A 14178-nucleotide genomic window follows, 5' to 3' on the forward strand; every position below is an offset into this window, starting at 1 on the left:
CAAGAACAAGTGCTAATCAATGATCAAGAAAATGCATTTAACGCAAGCCAAGAACACACACCAATATTAACACCTCCTGGAATTATTCGTAGAAAACACAAGTATCTAATTGAAGTTGATGAAAATATTTTGAAGCCAATTTTCGATAAAATTCTCGAATGGACTTGAAGAAGAATTGTTAATAGAATATGAAAAAACTATTTCGAGAGTTTAAATCAAATTGGAAGATGCCAATTAATTTTTCAAATGATAAAAAAATTGAATTATAGAGATATAATTAAAATTATTGGTTTAAGATCATTGGAAAATAATAGTGAAAAAACTATAGTAAGAAATTTATTCGATACGTATCAAGAAATCGACTCAACATCATACTCTAAATATGCCAATATTACCTGACGTGTTCTTACATCAACCATAATGAGCAATCAAACTAAAAAATCTCGTTTAATAATCAAAACAAGTAAGTCATTAAAGATAAGTAGAACATCACTACACCATGGCTTAGGGAGACATGAGAAAATAAGGATCCTAAAAATAATTCTCCATGGGTGTTCTTGGGTAGACTTCCAAGAAGATACAAGATTGTTGTTGATGCATTAAGAGTATTAATTGAAAAAAATTAGCACGACAATGCAAGAGTTTTGCCCAGTCAAATATATGTTGTTAGAAGGTGAATTGGATCTAAAAATCATGAGCCTTGGATGTTTGAGGAACTTGGGAAGCTAACTAGGATCATGCCTATGATAAATTTGCCTACCTAGACATGCTCGCATTGACGATTCGTGGATACAATGAACAAAATAAAATTAACTTTTCATTGCATGTGATTGACGATATTTGCATCAACTGAAAAATTGTTGCCCTTAAAAAATGGCTTTGAGTCTTCAAAATATGAGATAGGTTAATTTAGACGGAGCTTACATGACTCTGTGGGTTCAAATGGATTATTCGAATGTGCTTCGGATTCCGAAAACAACTTGTCAAAGTTTGACAATTGTTTGAACTTAGGGCACTCAAGAGTTGGCATGGTGATGATGTGGCATTGGATGTTTGAGCAACTTGGGAAGCCAACCAAGAGCATGCCTAACATAAAACTGTCCACTCAAACATGCTCACGTAGATGATTCATGGATACGACAAACAAAATAAAATTTAGCCTATCTTGAAACTTTTCATTGCATGTGACTAATGATATTTGCATTAAATGAAAAATACTTGCCCTAAACAAATGGCTTTGAGTCTTCAAAAACCGAGATAGGTTATTATAGAGAAGCTTGACGTGACCTTGTGGGTTCAAGCAGATCATTAGTATGTGCCCTAGATTTTGAGAAACAACTTGTCAAAATTTAATAATTTTTTGAATTCAGGGCACTCAAGAGATGGCACTGCGATGGTATGGCCCTGGATGTTTGAGCAACTTGGGAAGCCAATAGTGACCATGCCTACCATAAGTTTACCTACCCAAACATGCTTGAGCTTACGATTCGTGGATATGACAAGCAATACAAAATTTAGCCTATCTTGCAACTGTTCATTGCAACTATTGACAAGTTTTGACAAGTTTTGACAAGTTTTCCTACTTTTGACAAAATTTGACAAATTTTGCAACTTTTGACAACTTTTGACAAATTTTGAACCCAAATCATTTGTAATGAATCTAAGTCAATGCTAATTAATCTTTATTATCCCTTCCTTAGGCATCTTAGACTTGAGGAGAGGTTGGCCCACTATTAGGGTGCCCTAGGTTAGCAGTGTGGTTTGGGGACCCAACTAGGGATTGTGGAACTCAGTAGGGAGCTTTTTGGGCATTTCAGATTGGAGTTCTGGGGTTGAATCCATGGTTAGAATTGAAATATTAAAGTTGGCCTTATGTGAATGGTAAAAGAGAAACATAAGATGAATAGTAAAAAGTGCTCGCATCCTAGTAACTTAAGTTGTTTTTAAAGGGGGCCAAGTTCATAATGAGGAATTAGACCCTCAATGACATTTTATGATTTTTAAGGCCAAATAGTAACCCCAAAATAGATAAAAATGCTTTTTGTCTATCAATTGGATTCATTATTATGCTTCCAATTTTTAGATTAGCAACAAGCTTGAGGGTTTCAACAGCTTGGAGCTTCTAGGAACACAAACTTCTGGAGTTATTTGGAGATTTGGACGAAATCCCATATCTCCTGAAGACAAGTTGCATCAGTATTTAGCTTCATTGTGCATTTGGTATGCTTCATTGGGGATTTAGTGTAATTTTATTAGCTTGAGGGTAGGTTTCCATGAATTAATTGTAGGGCAAACCTTCTAGAGGTCATCGCCACTCATTTCTAGCTTATTGTTAGCTAGCCGCTCCATTTTGGAAATAAGGGTATCAAACCCTAGGGTGTATTTGGAGTTGCAGCTAATATTAGAGCCGATTTCTTATATTCTCTTTGCGATAAATTTGTATTAGACTTTTATGCTTGATTAAAGGTATGTACATCAGTCTTTTAAAGTGAAAGAAAATTATCTTAATTGCTATCTTAATGTGTTGTCCATTATTCTATATGGTATTAGCTATTTCTTTTGCTTAGCATTCAAAACATTGTTAAAAAACTCTCAAAAACCTAAACAAAATAAAGAAATCAGTCAAACCCCCACTTAACATATGTTGGCCAAAGACTTTATCAGCAAAACAAAAAGTTGGTTTGGATCATATTTGGTTAGAATTGGGTTGGGGATCTTTCAGAATCTAAATTGTAAACGAATCCAAATGAAAATGAATATGAACGCAAAGAGAAAGACTGCCAAGTCTATATTAAGCCTTGATGGAATCATAGTTTTTTATCCCTTATTTCTAAGCATCTATGTTATTATTGATAACAATACAAAAAGGATCATAAAATTTGGTGAATTTGCCCAAGGCAACCAAATTTAACATTTGGAATTTAGATAAATACCAATGGTAATTCATAAGTTTTATTGAATTGCAATATCATTAATCCACAACATACTAAATTGTTCATAACTTAATCACTCTTAACTAAATATACATTCAAATTTTAATTTTCAAATTAGGAAAATATGCACATAACAAACAAATTAGATCGAATATCACCTTTTCTATATATCCAAATGTAGAATAAAAGTTTTACAAAAATATGGCATATGTGTCAACTCAATAAAATGTACAAAAATGGTATATGTGCCAACTCAATAAAATGTACAAAAATGGTATATGTGCCAGATCAATACAAGTTTTACAAAATTGTGGCATATGCCATCTCAAGATCGATATACAATAAAATATCATCTAGCTACATGTATCGGTCATTCAATGATGACAACTAACACTATATTACTCTAGCAAATCCTATAGTGTGGTGGATCATCAAAATCGAGCCTCTTTGAAGTACTACGAGGCTCTGTAGATGCCTTCACAAGAATAATTCAAGCAACAAATTATATTACTTATGCCAATAATAATTTACAATTGTGAAATTAACACCAAGATAATTATATTGTACTATAATTTCTCTACAATTTAATTGTTGGTTACCTCATGTTGTGGTTTTCTTGCTAAAATACATTTAAAAAATGATGGTCCCATTCGATGATTAGGAGTGCTACCAAATCGGCGAGGTAGAGGATCAATGTTATGCTCATATCACGAAGGGGGTTGTACCAGTTAAAATACAATTGACACAAGTTAATATATAAATATAGTTGACAAAGAAATATAAACTATAGATATATCTACTTCCATGTAAACGTACATTTACAATATATAATAAATGTGTACCAGAGACTCTGATGGTTCTTTTGTTGTCCTAGGAGGGTTCATCATTGATGAAACGGATATCAATGTTCCCTGTATGTAAAATGACAAGATTGTAATACAATGAATGTACATGTGCATATAATCATGAATCCGAAAAAAACAACATATACCTCTTACATCTCTTCTTCTAATGCATTATCAAGTGAATTCATCATTGCTATAAATGATCCTAGTTGTCGTTGTAAATGTATAAGACAAACAATGAACTAGACTAGATAAATCTAGATGTACATGTATAATCATAATACATTTGAAAAAACAAAATCCAACTCATGTTGGAATAACTCATGTAAGGTCTTGAAACTATTATATCTTGATTAAAATTGTGATCAATTATCTTTTTTCGATTAGGTGTTCTCGAGTATGACCTTTGCAATGGAGGACTCTCAACCACATGTGACATATTGTAAAAGAGTAACACAATTAATATAAATCAACATATAATACTACAATACAAGTTAACGAATCACAATTCAAATGATGTGCATATTCAATACAAACTATAAACAAGATGTGTGCAAATAAGAATACTGTATAGCTTTCTAGGCCAAACAAAATGGACGTAATGGTGGCATCATGAACCTATGAAATCTGATCCATTGTCAACGTCTATCAAACCCCACACAAATATACATCATAAATTTTATATATATTATAAAACATTAATTTGAATTCAAGGTCTTATTCTATTTTGACACGAACTATTATTTTTTTTACCTATGATGAAGATATAGGTGCATAAGTTGTGATAGGAATGGTCAATGATGTACCAAAATCCGCTCCTACATCTTGAAATGCAGTATGTTTGCATTAGTTTGATTGAATCTTCAATCAAAAATTTATTTACATTTAAAATTTTTAAGTGTTTAATAAAGAAAACGTCATAAATTCAAATCAAGATATCTGAGCAGCAAAGACCTGCTCCATTAGGTCATCTGTGAGCACCACATCATTAGGTCCACCAACTTGACAACTAGCCCTACAATATTTACATTAATGGGAGCTCGAGCCATCTGCATGTGCATTGGTACCTACCCAAAAGCACATATTGCAACAAGTGGTGCACCGATGAGAGCCACACCCGGTGGAGGTAGATGGTCTATTTGCTACACCATCGTTTGTGCCAAGAGGTTGGGATAACTATATACCATGCTGGATGATAGTATCAATCATTGTGGAAGCTACCTTCAAAGTGTCTCCATCTCCATAGATTCAGTCACTTGTTTAGAAACTTTATCAACACTATCGACCATTGTTTCTATCGTTGTGGCAAGGTTTGCATGGTGTCGATGATGTGAAGCCTTTATTTAGTCTAGACACTAAATAAGAAATGGTAACCCTATTTTGTGCCAGACGACCTAAAAAATCCTCCTGTGTGTTTAAGAAGGGTTTATCAAAAGATTAGGAGGGTTTCCCATTTGAGGGATATTGTTTGGATTTTCTTCAGGGTTATGAGGAGGCAAATTTTGTTGTGGGGAAATATTTTGAAGATTTGAAATCAAATTTAAAAAATAAAATAAATATTAAAAACTATGAAAATACAACAAAATTTAAAATAAAAATCAACAAGAATGCACAAACGAATGAGAACTTACCTCCACAACGACGTGGCATGATGATCTGGCTGATAGGGCACAAAACATGATCAAGTTCTTCTTGCTATTTTTGGCTGTCATCTATTTTGTCAGTCGTAGATTAGAATGACCCAATTGATTGTTTTTTAGAAACAATTATAATCAGAGATATATGAACGGGTTATTTTAGTTTTAAAACCTTGATCATGTTTCTTAAAAAAGCTAATGCGTACGAGGCTTTAAAATTTAAACCTCGTATGGGTTATGATTCAAAAATTTTGAATTGTAATGCGTTTAGGTTATTTGAAAAATAAAATAACCCAAATGCATTACATGTGTTTTTTTTTTTGTACAAGTGGCCATTTTTTTGTTTACCATCTTGGTGCACTTACCCATTATCATCATTTTTATATTGGAGTCCGATCCTCCATATTTGGGAGGTATCCTCTACTTTACAATCATATAATGATATTATTTGAATGGGAATAAACCCTCATTTTGTAGTAAAAATTATTATTTAGCAAATGCCCTAATTTTCTCCTGTGAAGGATTTGATGAGTAGGCCTCATTTTGCATCTATCAAAAATATGGAAATCAATAATAGGCTGCTTAAATGGTGTTTATGCTATATATTGGAGGCTCCCTATTTGTATGTTGCATCATTGTATTTTGAGTAGTTGAATGCTTGCATTTGAATAATACATTTTTGGGTTAAAATGGATCATGAAAATTAAATTAAATGTCAAGCATGGTTAATATTTAGTTTATTATTATTCATTTCATTAGATTATATCATTTTAAAACATCACATTAAAAAAGTTGTCCAATGCTTGCAAAGGTTGTGTAGGCCTAGCCCTTCTCTTGCTTTGAGTTTTCCCTTAAAAAAAAATGTGGAGGGTAGAAACCTTATGTTGAGTGTTTCTTGTACTATTAGTCTTGTAGAAGAGATTTTGTTGTGCTTTGAGGTAAAATTGTAGGACTTTGGGAAGCGTGAAAATATGTAAAAATATTTTGATAACATGTGGGTCACCTAATTTACCAAGGGTAGACTTTATTGATAAATGGGTGTTTTGGGTAGGTTGCACAATTTACTAGGGGTGAATTGGATTGGCATATTAGGCAACCTAATTTAAAAAGGATGTAACTTCACTGACAATGACTACTTATTACCCTTTTTAAGGAATTTTTCTTAGAGGACATTTGTTTCTTGGGGTCTAGTTTACTTATCTTAACTTTTAATTTGAGCGCTTCTTTGTGGTATTGTGACATCATCTTGTTTGTGTTTGTATGCACTTAAAATTGGCTTGAGAAAATTAATTAAACATGTGTTATTTTATTAATGTCTAATGTTTAATTCCTCTATTATATTAATAAATTCTTTAATTTATTTATATGATTCATAGCTTTTACTTCTTCCTATCCTAGATCAATTCCACATCATCTAACCAATTTGTCATATTATGCCACATCAACATGTGTCATAAATTAAAAATTCCTAAATATTTAATTGATCAATTATCCTCAACCAATTCAACAAACTAAATGGACACATGACATCTGCAACAAATTGAGAGATTAAATATTCCTAAATATTTAATTAATCAAACATCTTCAACAAACTTGGAAGAGACACATGGCATCTTCAACCAATTGAGGACACTTGGCATTCCATTTCTCCTCTCCATCCTGCACATAGCATTTGTTTCCTCTCGAGGGAGCAAGATCTACTTTTCTCTCCAAATTCTCCATCTCCAACCATTCAATTCCTCAAATTGAATCTGAATTGTCCATCTCTACCACCTAGGACACGAGCCTTCAAAAATCTATAAATAGGCTCTCATTTGCACAAATCAAGCTCTCACAAAAAATTAAAAGCATTTTAACCAACATTAGATCATTTTAGCAATTGAGCATTTTAGCAACATTCTAGCATTTTCATTTCATAGTAAGAGCATTATCATTAATGCAGATCAATATAGAAGCATTTTAATAAAATGTAGATCTTAATTTTGCATATCATCTAGCTTATCATCATATAGTGTAGGATGTAATTCTTCCATTAGAATATAATCACTCATTCTCTAAGTTGTCATTCTAAAAGCCAAGTGCATGAAATCTGAGAGCAAGCACGACTAAAAGAATCCTTGGAGATAGAGGACAATGGGACGCTCATAGGAAGACTGAATTTGAATTCCATTTTTTAAACTTGCTTTCCCTATTAGTCTCATTGATGTGTTTTAGGATTTAATTAATTGACACTTAATTCCCGTACATAGTGTTAAATGTGTGTGTCCCTAAGCATGTTTGATTAGCCTTAGTTGAGACATATTTGACTTGTTACATATCCTTAGTCATCAATGATTGGTAGCTTGTTTGGGAGGATGCTTGAGTGTTACGATCCATAATTGGGTGTTTAGTTGAGCATTTGAATGTGTTAGGGATAAACTCGAGTATTCACTCCTTTCCATTCTTTTTCTTCATCAATGTGGATGTTGAGAGTCATGTACCCTATAACCATTCGTGAGAAGACTCCAACTCTAAAGTTGTTCACCACATTAGTTTCAATCCATAATGGTCCTTTCAAGTCCTTACCAATGTTTTTTATATTGCTGTGATTTTACTATATGTGGTCATTTCTTGTTGCAGTGGTGTTGTGTTCTATATTGTTATTGCGGGGTTTCATTAAATATTTAGTGTGAGTGTGCGATTATGGTATGCGAGTGTTATAATTATTTTTTAATTTATCCATTAGTGTCCTAATGCCAAAGTTGGGACATTACAAATATCACCCCTAGTCCCAATAGAGCTTCTATTACTAATGCCAAGTTTGCTATCTTAGGCAAAACTCTCCAATGGTTAGGCTATTAAGAAAGCATGCCCATGCTTATGTTTACCGTTTTTCACTTATCAAAGGTGGAAAATGTATCACTTGGACCCATTTTGGCTTTTAGGATGAAGTAACAAGTGGCTACTCCGTCTCAAATGTGCAACTGATTATTGCCTCTTTTTGATGTTCAACAACATATTCTAGGACATTGACATCTTTCAAAATACTAAGCAAAAAAACAACCATTATTTTACCATTTTTCCCCTCTTTATTTTTGCCAATGTTATGACAATCTCCAAACATCTTCATTATATCTCAACCATTTGTAACCTTCATCATTCTAGAAAAGTTGCTAATTTAAAAACAAAGATCAAGATACGACAACTTTGTCAATTGATGAGGGAGATCACAAATTGAATCGGGTTAACAAACAATAATGATTAATCTTGATAAAAATTTGGGAAATAACAAGTTTGGATATTGAGTTTCCTAGATATTCAACATGCCTTACAACATAACCCTTTGCATAAACAAGTCCAAGACAAAGAAAAATGAGTTTACGAGGCCACATTAAGAATAGACTAAACCACATAAAATAGAATAAACTACTTGATGGAAAATTATCATCACATTTAAAACAAATAAACCTTTTAATCATTCTCAAACTGCTGAACCAAATTATTTATTCATATAATTCTATTATCATAAATAAACCTAAATCACAAACTAAAATTAAATTTATTAATTGACTGAAAATTAGCCTCTAGGACATAACAAATTAAAAAACAATTTATTTAAAAAATCCCAAAACAAAATTATTCCTGAAAACACAAAACCCGAGAATGAAAGAAAATCCCTATAACTCTCATGTTCACGTGACCGTGACCTACGAGATCACAGTCGATCACAGGTCGGCACAAGTTCTGTCACGACAAGCAGCACGACCACCAGCCTGAAATTGCTCGCTGTTTAAGAGCAAACCAAAAAAAATTGCTGCTAGGAATACTGCAATGGCTGGCTGGGTTGCGCGCAAGGTAACCTCTCTTTCTGAATGCTTAACCTGCGTCATCCTACTCTCTTCGTTTCGAACCAGGGACCTTCCTTACTTGTTTATTTAATACTGATATCCACTGCCTGAAACGACGCTAATGGCCTTTTCTAATGCTGGTATCCACTTCGTTATTTTTCCTCAACGGCTATTTTAGGTGAAACGAGACTTCAAATTTCGGAAAAGGTCAAATAGCGTAGGTCTCAACCTGCAAGAAATTTATCTGCGCGACGACATTGCATGCGGCAGCGCTGCGTGCCATACGTGTGTTCAGACTTCGCCGCGTCTTCCAGCGAATGCTTCTCATTATTTGGTAAGATTCTCTTCTGAATTGTTTTCATTTTGATGAGAATTCGTCGTCATTTTGTCGATGCTTTCTACTTAAGGAAATTCCTAATATTTTGGTCTCTTGTTCCACACCATCTAAACTACCACGATGAAGCTCATTACTTATTTGAACAGTTTCTAGCAAAATGTCACCACTAATCGTATGAGGATGTTGGCGATTAAATATCCATCTTCACTAGCCCCTGACAATCAAATGATCTCAAAAACATTGTCCCCTTTAGGGCACACTGCAGTGACATTAATTGGGGGTCTATTTTGCATCTTCCCATCCATCAGAAATTATGGGCACTCACGTTTTGACCCGTGAATCTCTAACAGGCTGGATTGAAGTATCTATAAACCATCTTTCCTTGGCCAGTAAGGTGGTCCATATCTTTTCATAGTCAAGACTTCCATAGCCTATAGGCGCCTCATTGAGTCTCCTCGGAATTTCACGCGAGTATTTAATCTTAGGAGGTGGAAACGAATCCTCTTAGTGTAAATACAACATGTAACGTGGTCATTGATATTGCTCCTTGTCTCATTCTAAATTGCCTTTTCTAATGGCTCTTCATCCTTGGTTCTTTTGTGTGAAAGAGAATGTTCTTCGTTTTCTAGATGCTGTAACAAGAAATGGATGTGTAGCAGCGACTGTTGGAGTATTCAAGGATGGCCTTGTGGGTAACTTGTAGGATCCCTTCTTGGCTAAAGGATGAGACTTTAATCTAGATTTCTTGGCTGTAGTTTATGGTTTCTCTTGCTCTTTGATACAAGCTGAATTTGTCCCTTTCACAACCCATCTGTTGTCGGCCTGCCATAATTTTTATTCTATTTTCAGCAATTGCACACAAGTGGGGATTCCCTTGACTTTAGGAGCTCCTATGCTCATTTTGGCATTTGTTATAGTACATGTGAGTGTTTTATATGAACTTTTGAGTTCAACACAAAACAATCGAATTAGAAGAGGAAATTCCCTGTAACTAAAAATTAATGTAATTTGCACGATATGCATTTGCTATGTGCAATCTTTATTTATTTATTTTAATGTTTCATCTCACGTTGAATAATAGTAAGTGTGTTTTTTAAGATTCACCTTGCTGACATGGACTTCAACACTAGGCGAGAAGTTTTATGCTTTTTGACTGAAAGAAAACCCTATAACTGCATGCTTACTTTGTTCCGTTAGAAGTGGAGATTGAACAATGGAAGTGCAAATAAAAACTGGATAAGCTTAAATACAAAGACAAACACTTTAGTAAATTGTGAAAATCAGAGATTCACTGGTAAAAATCTTAAGTATATTAACTGAGAAAAGATTACAATATATAGGAATTACAAAGCATTGTAGATATTAATGGAATCAACTACTTCTAAGTACTTGCTGCTGTAGACATTTAAGATGTCTAACAACTAATTATATTATTGACCATTAACAGATTAAAGAAATATTATTCCAACACCCTCCCTTAGTGGTCAATCTATCAAAAACACCAAGTTGCCCCCTGAATTTTACTAACTTATCTGGGCTTAGAGACTTGGTGAGAATATCCACAGTCTGATCCGCTGTAGGAACATACTGCAATTGAACTGATCCGTCTTCTACCAGCTTGCGGATGTAGTGACAATGAAGCTCGACATGCTTCGTACGTTCATGGAAGACTGGATTTTTGGCCAGTTTGAGCACCCCTTGATTATCAATATACAAGGGAGAAGGACCTGCTTGCAGCATCTGCATGTTAGAGAGCATCCTCCGGAGCCAAACTACCTCACATGCGGCCTTGACTGTTCCCCGATATTCGGCTTCGGTTGAGGAAAGAGCCATGGTCTGTTGCTTCTTGCTGCTCCAAGTGACGGCACCGATACCCAAACTGAATACGTACCTAGAAGTGGATTTTTTGTCCTCCATTGATCCTGCCCAATCTGAGTCAGTATAACCAATCAGCTTTGGATCGTTGCACCTGCTATATAGAATACCATAGTCTGAAGTGCCTTTCACATATCATAGCACTCGCTTTGTTGCAATTCAATGATCAGTTTTTGGGGCTGTCATGAAGCGAGAGATGTAGCTGACAACAAAACAGATGTCAGGTCTAGTGGCAGTGAGGTAGATGAGGTTGTCTACTAGTTGCCCGGATTTGGTTTCATCTATTGGAGGTGAATCAGACTTGGCTAATAACTTCAACCTTTTCTCCATAGGTGTGGAAGCAGGTTTACAATCCTGCATTCAAAACTTGTCAAGCAAATTGCGGGCATACTTGGACTTTGAAATAAAGATACTGTCATCAGTTTGCCACTCTTTGACACCTTAGCAATAATGGAGAAGCCCCAAATCTGTCATGTCAAAAGCTTGGCACAAGTTCTGTTTGATGGCTGTAATCAAATGTGCTGAATTGTCAGTAATGATCAAGTCATCCACGTAGACAACAAGAAAAAGGATATCATCACCAGAGAGTTTGACATACATATTAGTGTCAAAGGGACTGGGACTGTGCTGAAAACCATGTTCAACCAAATACTGATCAATCTTGAAGTACCAAGCCTGAGGGGCTTGCTTCAGGCCATAGAGGGCTTTTACCAATCTGCAAACCTGATGTTCCTTACCAGGAACCTTGAAGCTAGGAGGTTGAGTCATATAAACTTCTTCTTGCAATTCACCGTTGAAGAATGCACTCTTAACATCCATCTAGTGAAGTTTCCATCCAAACTGAGCTGCAATAGCAAGAAGAAGACGAATTGTGCTCATCTTGGCAGTAGGAGCAAAAGTCTCTTCGTAGTCAATGCCCTCTTGCTATGTAAATCCCCGAGCAACCAATTAGGCCTTGTACTTATCCAAAGTACCATCCGCATGATACTTGACTTTATAAACTCATTTACAGCCGATAGGTTTCTTCCCAGGAGGTTGATCGGAAAGAACCCAAGTGTTATTCTTCAGAAGACTATGGTATTCTGTCTCCATAGCCTTTTCCCACTCAGGAATGCCTTTAGCCTCATAATATGTCTGGGGCTCAAGGATGCTGTGGATGTTGGCCATAAGTTCAAAGTTGACTGTATTCTGCTGCTTTCGCTTTCGGCGAACTGATCTATCCTCAAGAAGCTCATCATCACGAAGATCTCCTATTGTCTTGGCCCACCATTTAGGCCTGAGGGTAGAAGTACCAACATTTGACATTGGAGAAACAACATCCCTTGGAGTTTCCGGAATAAAGTCATCTAGATGTGAATCCTATGAAAAATTAGGTGGTGCTGGATCGGTAGATTCCTCATCTTCAGAGTCAGAATGTTCTAAAGCCTTCCCATCATGGGAACAAAAAGGAAGACGAACACCAACATCAGAAGTTTGCATAGATTGAGTCGCGGGACTAGGAGTAGTAGAAGGCATAAATGGACTAGTAGTCTCATCAACCACAACATCACGACTGAAAATGAGACGATCTGTCTCCACATCAATCAACTTGTAGGCCTTGTGGTTGTCGCTGTAACCAGTAAAGCCTTCTATAGCCTTCTGAAGGCATCCTAGTAGGATACAACGAATCTTCTAAAGCCTTCAGGATCTACATTTCAGGTCAAAGGTATGTTGAGGTAAGTAGAGATGTAACTTTTGAAGAAGATATTGCTTTCAAAAGATCTAAAGGTTCATTAATCAACAATGATGATATGGTGATGGAAAAACAAGATTTAATTGTTGATGCTAACCCTGAGTTACAAGAGGAGTCTATTGATCTTCCAGATTAGGAAGTTCAAAATGACTCATCAGAACCCATGCAATCTACCGATATACCTCAGGATATTGTGGTCTGCAAGAAGAGACCACTTTGGGTTAGAAATACAATTCAAGATGCTGAAGGGTTTGTTGCTCCTAGAGGAACCTTCAGAAATAGCAAGAGTGTCCAAAATCACGCCAACTACATTTTTGTGATGTGCAATATAATTGAGTCTGAACCCCACAATATCGGAGAAGCTATGTCCCATCATGCTTGGAAATTAGCCATGGATGAAGAGTATGGGTCTATCATCAAGAATGATGTCTGGGACATCGTACCCAGACCCAAAGGTAAGTCTGTCGTTTCCTCTAAATGGTTGTTTAAAATTAAACATAATGTTGATGGTAGTATTGAAAAATATAAAGCTAGGTTTGTAGCTTGTGGTTTTTCTCAAAAGGAAGGAATAGATTATGAAGAAACCTTTGCCCCTGTTGCTAGATATACCTCTATTAGGTCTATAATAGCTATTGCTGCAGCCAAAGATTGGGAGCTGCATCAAATGGACGTTAAGACAGCCTTCCTTAATGGTGTCATTGAGGAGGAAGTCTATATTGAGCAACCAGAAGGTTATGTAATCCATAAAAGAGATTCTTATGTTTTCAGGTTGAAGAAAGCTTTATATGGGCTCAAACAGGCTCCTCGCGCTTGGTATGAAAGAATTGATAAGTACTTACCAAGTTTAGGGTTTTCCAAGAATGATGCTGATGCTAACATTTACTTGAAAATTTATAATGATGAGATGCTTATTTTAGTTTTGTATGTAGATGATTTATTTCTCATGGGTGAAAATAAATTAATCATAAGATGTAAAAAGGAATTAGCATCAG

General features: G+C 35.3%; 1 protein-coding gene across 1 annotated transcript in view; it reads left to right on the forward strand.

The window, feature by feature from the left end:
* Positions 1–9063: 9063 nt before the first annotated feature.
* Positions 9064–14178, forward strand: part of LOC131034553 (uncharacterized) — a 400008-nt gene continuing 394893 nt past the window's right edge. The window contains exons 1-2 of the mRNA XM_057966103.2: positions 9064–9249; positions 9421–9576. Of these exons, the coding sequence (XP_057822086.2) occupies positions 9226–9249; positions 9421–9576 (180 nt within the window). The 5' untranslated portion in view covers positions 9064–9225. The remainder of the gene's footprint in view (positions 9250–9420; positions 9577–14178) is intronic.

Source organism: Cryptomeria japonica, chromosome 11 (genome assembly GCF_030272615.1).
Source record: "Cryptomeria japonica chromosome 11, Sugi_1.0, whole genome shotgun sequence".
NCBI classification, from domain to species: Eukaryota; Viridiplantae; Streptophyta; class Pinopsida; order Cupressales; family Cupressaceae; genus Cryptomeria; species Cryptomeria japonica.